The sequence below is a fragment of the Lacerta agilis genome, chromosome 1 (assembly GCF_009819535.1).
Source record: "Lacerta agilis isolate rLacAgi1 chromosome 1, rLacAgi1.pri, whole genome shotgun sequence".
Classification (NCBI taxonomy): domain Eukaryota; kingdom Metazoa; phylum Chordata; class Lepidosauria; order Squamata; family Lacertidae; genus Lacerta; species Lacerta agilis.
Window position 1 is genome coordinate 78,976,755 of NC_046312.1, and position 14,124 is coordinate 78,990,878.

Consider the following 14,124-nt stretch of genomic DNA (forward strand, 5'->3'; position numbering starts at 1 on the left):
ATCGAGCCTCAGGGCGTTCCTCATCTCCATTCTGGGCTCCTCCGATTCTTTTCCTCCTTCTTCTTGTAAAAATCTTAATTCCATGTCCCTTGCCCCCGAGCTGCCACCTCGGGGTCTGGATATTGTAAATTTTCCCGTTTCAGGTTCCTTTTCCCGGGTTCGCCCAGCCATTTCAGACCATTCTCCAAGCGCCCCTCCCAGCTCTTTGCCAAGGCTTGATTCCATTGTGTAGAACTTTTGAAAAGCCTCCTCTGTGGAATGTACATCCTTTTTATGAATAATTCCACTCAAGACCTGTAGTTTCCGATTAAGCAATTCCATCTGCAAGATAGTGAACATTTCCTCATCCCTTAAATCAGAGTTCGATACCAGTGCAATCGCAAAGTCCAGCATTTTAAGAGAGAGGGTGAGTATCAGATTTCAGTTCCTGTCTCTTCCTTCCTTTGTTTCAATTTTTTCCCACGACAAACCAAGTCGCCGCCATTTCTCCGAAGCCGGAGTATAAAGACCAAAACTTCAAACGGAGATATTTTTTCCCCAGTTAACCCCCGAAGGGAGATCTCAACAGACTCAGTTTTCAAATTCCAAGTACTTTCTATTGATTGCTGTAGCAGCAGTCACTTAAAGGGTTAATCTCTTTCCCCACTCAAAGGGAGGGAGGCGGGCTGCCTTTCTTCTTTCCCCCAGAGCGTTCCAGGAATACAAAGAGTCAATCAATTACTCACAGCCTCTGGGTTCTTATCAGCTCCTTAATGACAGGTAGAACTTAGACGCTCATCACAGGCTTTGTCGCCGCATTTCCATCCCGGTTGGGGCATGTCCCCTATAGCCCGGCTCCGTCGTCCCTTCACCCCCACTCCCCCTTTACAGGGGGCGCGGGGGAAGGGTTCGGAGCCACAACGGGCACAGCCGGGGAGCCCAGGGTGCGGGACGCTCTTCCCGCACCCCAACCGGAGCCCCGCTATGCGGCTGCAGGGCTCCTGACCCCCGGGATGAACTGGGTGCTTCGCAGCCGAAGCAACCCACGACCACCCATAATGGCGTCAGCCGCCGGAAGCCTTATTATGATGATTTCTTTCCCTCCTTAGAAACTCGATGTTCAGCTGTCTATGCAGCTGCCAAATGAGCACAGAGCAATGTGTGTAAAAAAACCAAACCAAACCAAGAAAACCCAAACAGTTATTTACATATCCCTGTATATTTTAGGATTCAGAGTTTAGCATTTAGCTATTCCATCTGTTTAGTATAAGTGTGGTAAATATGCCACTAAAGGGGATAAAGGGCACAGTTGTCCATATACAAAACTAGAGAAAAATAACAAGGAGAGCCACCCAAACCTTGCATTCATTTCTAGCTAAATAGTTACAGGAATTGGGGCCTATCAGAATAACTCAATTTAACTACACTATATTGAGCCTGATCAATAACAGGAGGTCTGTCTGTAGAAGCTTAAAGATTGGGCTGCATGTGGTACACCACAAAAATGGGCTGCGTGAAAAGGCACACCACGAAAATTGCCAATCAGTTCTTGCTTTTGAATTGGGGTTATGGGCACATAACCTTGGTTAAAGATTCTGAGCAGTGGTCATCATTTATTTGGTGGCGGTGAACCTAAATCCACTATCGTTTGGCCTGTCTTGAACAGCTGATTGGCCTTAACTGTGCTGCGGGTGTGACTCAGAAGCAAAGTTAGTAAGAGGGACCTGCAACAAACATGTCAGTGTACAATGCTCCTGTTCAGAGTTCCAACCAAACAATCATGCACTCTACCAGGATACTCCATTCCATTTCCTCTCTCTGACCCCATTTTCAGCCTTTTCACTCTCAATAGTCAGTCCACATTCCATGCCCATTGAACACACTCGGCCCTCTATGGGCTGTTTTGAGATTCCCCTCCTCCTGCAAATAAGATTTGTACTTCTGGAAATCTTAGGGTCCGCCCAAGCCTTCTGATGTCTCCCTCATGTACAGATTGTACTATTTGGGCTACATAACAATCCATACTCACTCACTATTAATATACAGGCTACATCACCTTTTAGCTTCAAATCAGTTATTTGAAAAATGGGACCTATAACTGGTAATCTAATAAAATCTATCAAAAGGACATTCTACCAAAAGATTTTTTTAACTGCTCAATAAGCATAATATTTCAAGCTTCTAAAAGATTAAATATGCAGGATTTTTTTTAATGGTCTGGAAAAGGAGATTAAATTATGCCACATTCATGGAGAATTTTCTACCTCTCTTTGAAAATCCCACAAAGGTAGCACGGAAATGCATGCAACCAGAAAATGCATGAATGGCAATGTGAGATGCATGGCATTTGGCAGTTAGATATGAGCCAACCTAGTTCTGTTTATGGGATCAGACAGATTCCTAGCCCAAGGCAGTGCTACTCCATCTCCTGCCAAGGTCCATCTCAGGATGTCTTCATGCTTGTATGGCAGCTAAGACACAGAAATCCTACCGTGTGTATGTGTGTGGTTTTAAAAAAACAAAAACAAACCATATTTCTGAATGAATCCAGGAGCCTTTCATTCCAATTTACCACTGCAAACTCAAGCTGAGCTGATTTGGGCATCTCACTGATTTGGAAAAATCAAGCTCTATGATTTTATAAACTGCACTTCATGGTACATTATACCTAAGAGGCCCGAGGAGGTAGAGCAGAGTATATGAGATGATAGGAAAAGTAAAGATTAGGTCATTATTCAAGATTACGGGCACCTTAACTGTCTGTATTTTCAATTCTCGCAGAGACTTTGTACCATGCTTTGGAGAGACCTAAGAAACAGATCCTAATTCCACTTCCCTCTGGCTTCTTGCTACTGGTTCTCATCAATCCATTACTTTCCCACACACCCTGTGGATTCAATTTCAAGCTCATTCAGGGGCAGAATTACATGTTATGTGTTGACCCATGATTCTTTTTAGTGGCATTTCCTTCCTCTTCTGTACACTGCAGCCGACAAAGCTGAGATTTGAAGGAGAGCATTGGCCCAGAGGCTGAGAGGGGCTTCGTAAACCCTTTCCCTTGCGCTGCTTCCCTGTCAAAAATACCCTACACACTTAAAAAAAAAACTTACGAAGGGAAAAAATGTGTATACACCTCTCCTTTCTTCAGCTGAGGTAAGAGCAGTTGGGGAGGTAAATTTTCAGAAGAAAAGTAGCACAATTTATTTATTTATTCATTTATTATTATTGTTTTCAATCTTATGCATTTCAATAATTTTACAATCATTTTAACATTTCAAAACTCGACTTCCTTCCCCCTCTTTCTGCGGTTTCTTAATTTTTTTAATATTTTCTGCATATTCCAAATTCACTTAATTTACTCATTTATACATCTACTTTAAATACATGTGTATGGAGTTCCTGGGCTGCCTGGACAAGAGGACTCCCCTCTTGCAGGAACAGAAATTTACTAAAATGGAATAGTGCCAGGGCTCTTTCAACTAAAGACTTTCTCTCCCAATGCAGCAGTACATCAGTTTGCAGACTATTGCCCCCAGTCTTACCTGGGGCATGGTAGACATAAGTGTACTGCAAAACGAGAGCATCGAGTTTACATCTTATTAATTTCTTCAGTGTGTTAGTAATCCTAGGGCAGCACTCACCTGGGAGATCTCCTGCACAAGCGCTGCTGAGATGAATGGAAGCTGTGCAGGAGCCCTGCCGCACTCTTGTGTAGCTAGCCCCTGATGTTTTCAATGGAACCTGAACAAGAGATCTCCCGTGGTGGATTGTGCCATGAGCAAATTTAAAATCCTTAGTTGTCTTAATGTCAGGCTGTTATCTGAAACTGTAGCTGCCTTTTGGGGAAGAGAAAATGCTCTCGTTATGAAGGATTTTAAACCAAGGCATTTAAAAGAATCCAAAAGCACAAGACAAATACAAAATAAATGGAATTGTAGAAGGAAAATGACATCCTTTTTAAAAACACATCCAATTATTAGGAGTACCTAGAGCTAGCAATTCTGCTTTTGTGGTGTTTATGAAAAGCCTGGGGAGATTTTTTTTTTGTGTGTGTGTGTGTGTGTGTGTGTGTGTGTGTTAAAAAGTCTAAGGTGTTTGCATTTCTGCTTGTTTCCCATTAGAAATGCAAACCTCATCTTTCTCTGAATTCTCTGGACACCCAGAGAGCGGTACAAACACATCATCAGATGAGAAAATGGAATGAAAAAGCTCAAGTAGCTGAGAAAGAAAGGGATTTCAAGTCAGATCGTTTAACTCTTTGGACCACACACCATAGCTGACCTTTGCCAAAGAACTGAGTGATAGTCAGCAAAAAAAAAAAAATTTTTTTAAAAAAGTCTCATCTTTTAATCTTCTCTCCCTGGAATTAATACACCATGATCAGGTCAAACATCGGTTGGGTGGGTGTGGGTGAATATATCAACTACACCAGTGTCAGAAAGAATGCACCCCCCTTTTCTTTATGAAGAGTAGTACTCAGAAGGTGGCAAAAGACCAGCATTAATTAAGCAGGGGAAAGAAGGGATTAGGGAGAGCAGATACACATCTTTTTAAGGGATGTTCTTTATTTCCACACAAAAGCTGTCAAACACAATGGATGCCCCTTTTTTCAAAAGCTCCAGAGAATGGACACCACAATTTTGCTCTGCCCTTTATTTTTAATTTTTGCGATTTGATAGAAGAACGGAACAAAGCCTTGGCATTCTTATAATCAAATTTGTGCACTCTTACATCGCATCTGTTTGGTGGGTTTCAATAAAAAAGGGGGAGAAACAATATGCTGGTCAAAATTGGTTAACGAGGGGTCATTTAAAGGCAGGTGTGGAACCTACCAAAATAAACCAGTAAAGAGCTCATTTGGCAGCCACTGTACCTAATGAAACTTCTGATCTGTCCGCTAATATGCTTTGTTCAGTTTTGTTAACATTTCTATCTACACCCCAGTTCCACCTGGGATTTGAGGTTTTCCAAAGCAGCCATTTTAATGCTGTAGGATGTGCAAGGGAGGAATTGTTGTTCTGTTTTGGTGAATGTTGTTTTTCCTCCCCTAGCAATTATTTTGTGTATGGGGGAAAATATTCAAATAGATGTTGGGGTTTAGCTTTAATTTGGGATTTCTCCAGCTCCCAAACAATGTCAAAAATGATAATGAAGCTGCTCTTAATTAACTGAAACCTAATTAGAGGCTCTGCTGAATTATCTATCTGGGGGGGGGAGGCATCATGATCCTAGCATTAAAGGAGCCTGAGGGGGAGGGGGGCACGTGTGGTGTGTAGTAGCAGGCTCCCCTATTGGGAGGACGGTTGTAGTGGTCCATGGGGGGGGGGGGAGGCGGTCATGGAAATGGCATTCAGCACAACACTCGGGTTGAATCTTTTGAAGGCTGCTGCCTAGAGGTTTCGCTGTTTTTCAGCTGCCCTTCAAAAACAAGAATGACAACTCTAGCTGTAAAGAAAGCCTTCCAGCTGCAACCTCAGCAAGATACAGAGATGCCCACTTGTGTCCGAGGGGTCAGGTGGGGTCAAGCACTGTTGCCGCTGTAGCCACTGGGGCAGGGGATTGTTGCCAAGGCTATTAGGATCCCTTTAAAACTGGGCCAATAAAGGGTTGCTATTATTATTTTTTAAGCTGCAGCAAGTCCATCATCCCCTCCCCTCCAATTGTGAAGTGCCAATCATCCAAATGCCATATTCTAGCATGTGGGGGATGCTCTCTCAAAATGATGCTGTTCATTTCCCCAACACTAGAAGATTCCTATCCCACCATTATTCCAGTGTAGTGGAGGTTATCTGGTTTTATTCTGGCCATAGACAGCTAGAATCATAGAACTGTAGAGCTGGAAGGGACCACAAGGGTCATCTAGTCCAACCCCTTGCAATGCAGGAATCTTTTGCCCATCATGGGGCTTGAACCCACAACCCTGAGAAAGGGTCTCATGATCTGCTGGCTGAGCTATCCCAGTATGATAGATTGATAGATAGATAGATAGATAGGGTCATTATGTATGCATTTTCAATAATTCTGGTCACAGTTCTGTAAAATGAGTTCACAGATTGCCCTGTCCAAATGAAGCACAGTAGGTGAGCTCCTTCTGGCTGGGTGGAGGTTTGAACCCAGGTTCCCTTATTCAAATCCAACCCATTAACACTGTTCTGGCTTGGTCCCCCAATGCCAGAAGCTAATGTACAGCCAATTCTTCAAAGGGCACCACATGCAAAGAAACTGCACACAAAGGGCATATAAGAACAGGGCAGCTTGGGGTGCCTGAATGCATCTTCCCCGTGTCCCTGATCTTGCAAGTGCCACAGAGTCCAACCCTGCTCTGCTACCCATCTACACTGCAGACAAGATCAGAGAGATCAGAACCATCTATTTCACCCATATTTCTCTGACATTATCTGCACATTTCCTTTTGTGCTTGTGGTCATCACATGTTTTGAAGGGTTGTGTGGCGTATAATATCAATATGAGTTGTCACATCCCTGTTTTTTTTACAAGGATTCCACCCAATTCTTCTGGGTTAAAGTGAAAGAACCAAAGCAGGATGTGGTCCTGGCACAGCTGTGTTCGTGGACACGTTAACACTGCACCCCCCCTTTTTTTGCTCGCACGTGCATCTAGAAATAAGGGTACAGCACAAAACCGAACACCTTTGTTCATGACAAGCTCAAAGGAGATTCCGATTAAACATCAGGAAGAACTCTCTGACAGTAAGAGCTGTTTGACAGTGGAACGGGATCCCCCGGAAGGTAGTGGACTCTCCTTCCTTGGAGGTTTTTAAGCAGAGGTTGGATGGCCACCTGTCATGGATGCTTTAGCTGAGATTCCTGCATTGCAGGGGGTTGGACTAGATGACACTCAGGGTCCCTTCCAACTCCCCCATGCTATGAGCTCAGTGTGTCACACGGGTGCCGCCCTGGAGGACAAGGACCAAGCCGTAGGCATGGATGGGCTTGCCTGCATTGAATAAAGAACAAGCTCTCCCATTCCCCTGCGCTATACACATTCATGCTCTGCTAGAGTTGGCCAAGTGATGTTGGGTGAGAATCGTAGGATGACAGAGCTGGAAGGGACCTCAGACGTCATGTTAGGCCAATCCCTGCTCAAGGCAGCACCAACAATGCAGGGTGCAATGACATCATCCCTGACAGATTGCTATCAAGTCTGCTGAAATGTGGAAGAGAGCACCACCTCCCAATGCAGCCTGTCCCACTTCTGAACATCTTGTACATTTCTCCTAATGTTTAACCCAAATCTTCTTCCCTTCCATTTCTGTCCGCTGGTTTTAGAGCTGCCCTCAGCAGCAGCAGCAGCAGCAACAAAAAAGTCTGCTCCACCTTCCACATGGCAGATATTCAGAGTGCACTATCCTGTATCCCTTTAATCCTGATGCTGTCCTGGGCTCCTTTGGGAGAAAGGGCAGGATATCAATTTAATACATAAATGAACCTTCTCTTTTTCAGGCTAAATAGGAGAGTCAGCATCAGTCAGATTCTAGGCATCAGTGGAGCAACCAAACCAAAAATACTGGCCGTGATTCAGGGAAAGCGGTAAGATTTCAAAAAGACTAAGAAGCCAAATCCCTAGATGGGAGCTGGCAAGTAATTCGCCACCCAAATCCTCTTGCTCTGCATATGCCATCCCAGTTAGAGGGAATTAGGAACGCCCCAACCAAAATATTACAGTCTGCCATCCAGCACTACAAAGAAAATGGAAATGCGGGCACAAAAAGGGGCACACACAAAAAGAAATCTTCAGAGGAGATCAGATTCCCTTAAGCAAGCAAATGAAGGGATCAAGAAAGTAATAGTGAAAGTCAGAGACTGCAAAAAACACATATGGAGGTAAGGGTGAATTACAAAAGAAAGTTTATTTTAGGCTTTTTTGGACATTTACCACAAAAGTGTGTATGTGCGCTTGCGCTTTAAAGAAAAACTTACACTCCCTTCTTTTTCCACAAAGATTGTTTTTTTTAAAAAAATCACATTTTTTGAAAAACAGAAAATTTAAATCTACTCCTGAGAGCATGTACAACTTTTTACAATTGTTGAGCAAGGATACCCTTCACTCAGGCTTGGAACAGAACATTTTAATTGTGTGACAGCCATGTAGAAGTTACAAAAATTACTTTTTGACCAAAGAAAATCATATATCCCACAAACGGACAGTGGGCTCTAAGGTGCTACTGGAAGGATTTTTTTATTTTATTTTTATTTTGTTTTGACTATGGCAGACCAACACGGCTACCTACCTGTAACTTCCTCATCTTATGTTTGCCAGACAAGGACAGTATCTTGACTATATTGCACAGATCTTAGCGGTCATTATAGTGGGGCTGTAGAAGTGCTCTGCCCAACAGTAAGGGTCTTGTGGCACCTTAAAGACTAATTTTATTATGGCATACGTCATTTTAAAAACGGCTAAGACTTCAATGTGCCACAAGACTCTTTTTGTTTGTTTTTGCTGTGACCTACTAACAATACAGCTGCCCCTCTGGAAACTGCCTAACAATGAAGCTAACACACATACGGAGCTGTGCATCCATGGCCATAATGCAACCTCCGTAAACTTGAGCGGTTCTGCTCTCCCCACTCAATCCTCTGTATGCAGAGCATTAATGATGTTGAGCCCTGCGGGGATCCCCTTATCGCACCTCCCACAGGCCCTGGGTCTGGTCACAGACTTTCCCCTGAGGAAGCAGCAGATGGCTGAGAGATACCGTGACATCACACCCTGCCCCTCTAGGTTACAGAAGGAGAAAGGAAACAAGTGGGCTCTTTACAAATTTAGCTTCTTCCTCCCTTAGGGTGAGACCTCTTGTCACCTCTGCTCCCCCCTCTCTGCTAATCACTATTTCTTCCATCAATTTCCCCCTTGTCAGCTTGACAACATGATCCACATATATAACCTGTCCTCTTCATTCTTGGATTGATTGAGTTTCCCCCCTTTCCTTCCAAACAAACCTCAGAGGGTGGCCGGGCGCTACACCCTTCAGGGTCCATCTATCTATCTATCTATCTATCTATCTATCTATCTATCATCTATCTATTTATTTATCTATCTATCTATCTCATCTCCCTGTGCTTCTGTCCCTCTCTCTTTTGACCATCAGGACCCTCTTCTTTTGATATGCCATCTTGTACACCAGTTTTTCTCCAGGGATGCTCCCATTTAAAGCACCCACCAGCTCTGCAAACACTTCAAAAGCAGCGGCTGTGAACAATAAATGTATCCACCACTGCTTTGAGATATTGCAGGCAATAACAATTTCCTGGTAGCTTCACAGGCTCCCCCTGAATGAACAGGACCGAGGGGAGGATTTATTCATCACTTTTAAAATGGTTCCGATGATGGACCGGTGCTCAGAAGCATCCTTTGCTCCAAGGAGAGACTAAACGAGCTTTCTGTCAATGGAACAAGAATTCAACACAGGAGCAATCTGATCAAAACAACGTTGGGCGCCTCTTCTTTGGCCAAAACCACCAGACATACGTTGTGGAGGATATCATGCACGCAGCCAAAAGCCATCTGCATTAAGGGATCGACTTAGGTCGTATTCCTTCGTCAATGGCTGTGCATATGGCTCTGGAGGCAGTTTTTAAATCAGCCAGGCGCACAGTTGTGCAGTTAACATTAGTGAAGGGGCAGAAACACTGCTTGGCACCCTCTGCTTAATAGGAATTTGTACTAGAGCTGGGAGAATTGGTGCTATAATCTCAACAATTGTGCTTAAAAGAGGAAATGATGGAGGAAATGCTCGCTCTTCAGCACAGCTGAAAAGTGCTGCTACTCACTACAGCAGTACAGGTATGTGGTCATCTATAAGCCCTGATCAGAGATTCTAAACCAACACAAGACTAGTGGCACATTCTGACTACAACAAATTGCCTGTGGAAAAATGATTGTAGAACATCAAAGTCAGAGAACAGTAACAGTGTCAGAGCGGCAGCAAATAAATCAGCATAAGGACCCATATTGGGAGAAAAGCTTCTTCAGAAGGCTGAAGTGAGGACTGGGGAATAGGGTGGAGCATCTGAGGGGAGAGGTTCGGCCAGAACAGGTAGAATTCTGCTCTCTCTTTCGCCACACAATATACAATTTCATCAGCTTCAGCTTCCCAAGGGAAGACGTATCAGCTCTAAGGCTTGAATCATTTGCAAGTAGCCTACCCATCTTGCAGGCTTGGAGGGTGGGGGGAGATACACTGTGTGGGGAATAATCATGTCTTGCTGAAAAAAGGGGTGGGGGTTACCAAAAGCTAATTGAATTACAGCAGCAACTGAAGAGTCATTTGCATTTCAAGATAAGTCCTGGGGAAATCTGCTTCTTCCCTCACCCCCTCCTTTCAGCAGCAGGTAGAGGATAAAAGATCGCATAAAAGATGCGATAGCACATGGGGGGGGGTCCTATAGGGTGCAGAGTGGGAGCCCAGAGTTGGCTCGGTTCCGAAGTTACCTTGGGGAAAACTTCTGTTTTGAAAGCCGGCATGTTAATCGGTAAACAAATAAATGAAAACGCGAGTTGGGGGGGGGGGTTTCGAAAGGATGTTGCACTTCAACCTGATTGTCAGTACGGGGAGATCGAGTGGGGGCGGGGGCATTGTTGGCCCGGGAAACAACTGGAGGGGCACCTCCTTGGAGACCAGGGAGCAGCGCTCAAGGGTCCGGAGAGGGGGAGCAAGGGGATAAGAGCCCATTGGCTCCCCACGCACACAAACCTCGTAGACGCGCAGAGGTGTTCAGCTGTTTCCATGGAGATCCGAAGTGAAGGCAGTATAGTTTTTCAAAACCCGCTTTTTTAAAGAGGGACCCTACCAGGGGGAAGGGACGGCATCGGTTGCTGTCGGGGGAGGGCGGTCCATCGCTTTAGCAACATGCGAGACCCCCCCACATCCATGTCGCGATTGCACCCCCATTTCCCAGCCAGGGGCAAAAAAAGCAGCCGGGGAGGGGGAGTGGATCGGCGAGGGAGCCGAAGCCCCAGCCAGGACTCACCTCCGGGGGCGCACAGGTTGAGCAGCGCGACGGCCAGCAGGAGCCAGCGGGCAGCAGCACGAGGGGACTCCATTCTCCAGGAGCCGATCCGTTCCCAACTCCGGCTCAGATCCCCACTCCCGGCGCTGTGGAGCGCATGTTCACACACACACACACACACACACGACAGCCAGGCTCCGCTGCGGCGCCAAACTCCAGGTGCCAGCGGGCAGTCAGCGCCGCCAGCCGTGCGCGCTCGCCGGTGCGCTGCGCAAGCCGCGCATCCCTGCTCGGGCCGCCGCCGCCGCCGCCGGGCTGCTCAGCCTCAGACAATAGAGGCAGGCAGGCAGGGGGAGGGGACCGGAGCACATGGGATCAGCGCCTTCCCGCTGCGCCGCTGGGTCCTAAAGCGCCTCTTGAGATGCCCCTCGATGACGGGCGACCCAGTGCCCCAGTAGCCGCGCCGCTCCGGGACCAGCTCCGAACAAGGCGGGGCCGGGGCGCGGCGGGGAAAAGGGGCGGCGGCGGCGGCGGCGGCGGGAGAGGGCGAGTAGCTGAGCGGATCTGGGAGGCCGCCGAGGGCAGCGAGAGCTGCTTGGTCAAAATGCGAAGGGGAGGAGGGAATCCAAGAAAGTGGATTCCCGCGAAAGAGCAGGGAGAAGGAAAGGGCGATCGCGGAGGGGATCGAGCGCGTTTCATTATACAATACAGAACTGTTCGCACACTTCACTTCTGCTGCTGCTTCCAGTGGTTTCCAACTTTCACCCTTTAAAATAACCGGACAAGAAAGCGGAGACGCGGATGATGTCTTGAGATGATGAGAAATTCACCGTAGTTTTCCTTAAGGTATCCTGGGAAAATAAATAAATAAATAAATTTTATTATTTATACCCCACCCATCTGACTGGGTTGCAAAAGAAAAATAAGGTGCTATTTCACTATTTATTTATTTTTACAAACCACAAAAAGTGACTGGGTGCTAATAAATAGGCCTACTTCACACTGGTTAAGTTTCCTTAATGCGTCTGCCCCTCCAATGTGGCCTGAAATAGATTTAACTGTTGATATTGGGTGGATTTCCAAGCTTTGTTCTTTTGAACAAAGCCTTAGAGGCATGCAAATGGTGTCCCCCCACCACCTTTTTAATTTTGACATTATTTCCTATTCACATTAGTTTACAACATTTGGATTTACTGTACAAGGAAATGGCCTGGAGAAGTAGGATTCAAGCAGCACAGAGGGACCGTTTAAATTCAAGGCTTCACTCAATCCTAAGAAACAGAAAGAAACTCTTGTCAGGTTTCATCAAGCCCTCATTTACAGATTTTGACAGGCGGTCAGACAACAGAGGAGAATCTACCCAAAATAATTCCCCAGTTCACATTAGTCTGACTATATGGAACTACCACTGTTGAACGCATGAGTAAAAAACCAATAGTCTGAACCCACTGAAGTTAGGTGACGTTTCAGCCAGCTAATCAAATGCCAGTTCAAAGGGACTAGCTTGCTTCAACTAAAAGATCAGCAGATCCCTCCTCCTTTGTACTGGCTGAATCTTCCACAGGATCTCACTTCTGCCCATGGACAGAAGGAGTTCTTGCATTCTAGGGAGCCTAGTTAGCCTAGTTAACACTTGCTCCACTCCCCCAGTATGCTGAAATCCACACTCACACCCCGCATGAAATCAGTGGAACTTAACATTTGAGCAAATGTGCACAATTTCCTTTTTGCAGAAGGGAAATTGAGGCTGGCACTCAGCTGCAGTGTATGATTTGTGGCAGAATAAGGGCTCAGGATTTTGTTTTCAAAACCACTGCCGAGTCCTGGAGCAGGCAAAGCAACAATGGAGAAAATACCTCTGAGCGCGTGCAGAATGCATCTGTCTCACCACTAAGCAACCTCTGCCATTTAGGATTAAAGAGTTTAGAATTAAGGAACAGGATTTTCAGAGTTGCTGAGATGGCTCCCAGGCAGACTTGATCACCATTCCGTTTAGTCTGAAAATCAAATAAAAAGCCTTGGAGATAATATTTTCTCCAAGGCCATCAAGTGAGTTCTGTGACGTGTAAATTGAGACCTGAAAGTCTTTCAGAAGTCAGGCATGTACCAAAATGTGGGAGTCCTGTTCGGATTGCCAGCCAGCCATGCTCTCTGCCAGGAAACTATTCCATTCTATTTCAATAGGTTTCTGTAAAGCGGGTTGTTGTTTTTTTTGTACTTATGCAAACCTCAGTCTCCCTGAACTTGCTAATGCCTTCCTAGCCACAATTGCTATGCCTCACCTCCACTGCCAGAGGCAGTATGCTTCTGAATACCCATTGCTGGAAACTGCAGGAGGGAAGAGTGCTATTGCACTCAGGATGCTGCTTGTGGGTTTTTCCTAGGTATCTGGTTGGCCACAGTGAGAACAGAATTCTGGACTAGGCAGGCCATGAGGGCTAATGTCCTTATATAGTATGCAGCCCCAAATGCAGCTCACTTTGTAGAATTGTGTTGGTTACCTCAGGGGATGCTGTAGCACAAATGCACATTGGATCACACAGTGCAGAAGAACTTGGCTAGCCAATTTAAACCCAATGGTTAAGAAGGCAACCTGTTCTGTTGTGTGTGTGTGTGTGTGTGTGTGTGTGTATGCAGTAAGAATATGACAGACTTAAGTAGGACACATAGTAAGCAAATAGAATGTAAAATAGAGACGTCTGTACAGCAAGACATATAGGGAAACAAATCAGTCTCTGATATTAGATGTGAATCAAGCAAATGTTTATTCACTTGGGTACCTGCCAGACCAAGAAGATGAAAAGCCAGGAGTGGGGTTTGGATTAAAAGGAGAATTTCCACCAGTTGCAGCTTCACCTAGTGTTCACACTGCCACAGTTACAAAAGCGGTGCAGTGTTATCCTGTTAGTGTTGCAGGAAAACATGTAGGAGGAACAGAATGTTGGTACTGTTCAGATTTCTGTTGGGGAGAACACCAAATTGAGCCTTTTATATTTTCCGACTTCCTAGAACCTCTTTTATAGGATGGGGTTGAGCAGAAGTGGGTTTCATTCTCAAAAGAAAGGCATCCTGATTCAATACATGCTCCGGGACACTGTGCCCTCAAATCCTGTTTTGGAAAATATAAACCTTTGTTGTCAAGATGATGGCACCCAAAAGCTGGTTCTCTGTG

At 45.5% G+C, this 14,124-nt stretch overlaps 1 protein-coding gene across 1 annotated transcript in view; it reads right to left on the reverse strand.

Moving 5' to 3' along the window:
• Positions 1-11,147, reverse strand: part of TMEM132A (transmembrane protein 132A) — a 30,547-nt gene extending 19,400 nt beyond the window's left edge. Inside the window, exon 1 of the mRNA XM_033157432.1 lies at positions 10,974-11,147. Within this exon, the coding sequence (XP_033013323.1) occupies positions 10,974-11,046 (73 nt within the window). The 5' untranslated portion in view covers positions 11,047-11,147. The remainder of the gene's footprint in view (positions 1-10,973) is intronic.
• Between the last annotated feature and the right edge of the window lie 2,977 nt (positions 11,148-14,124).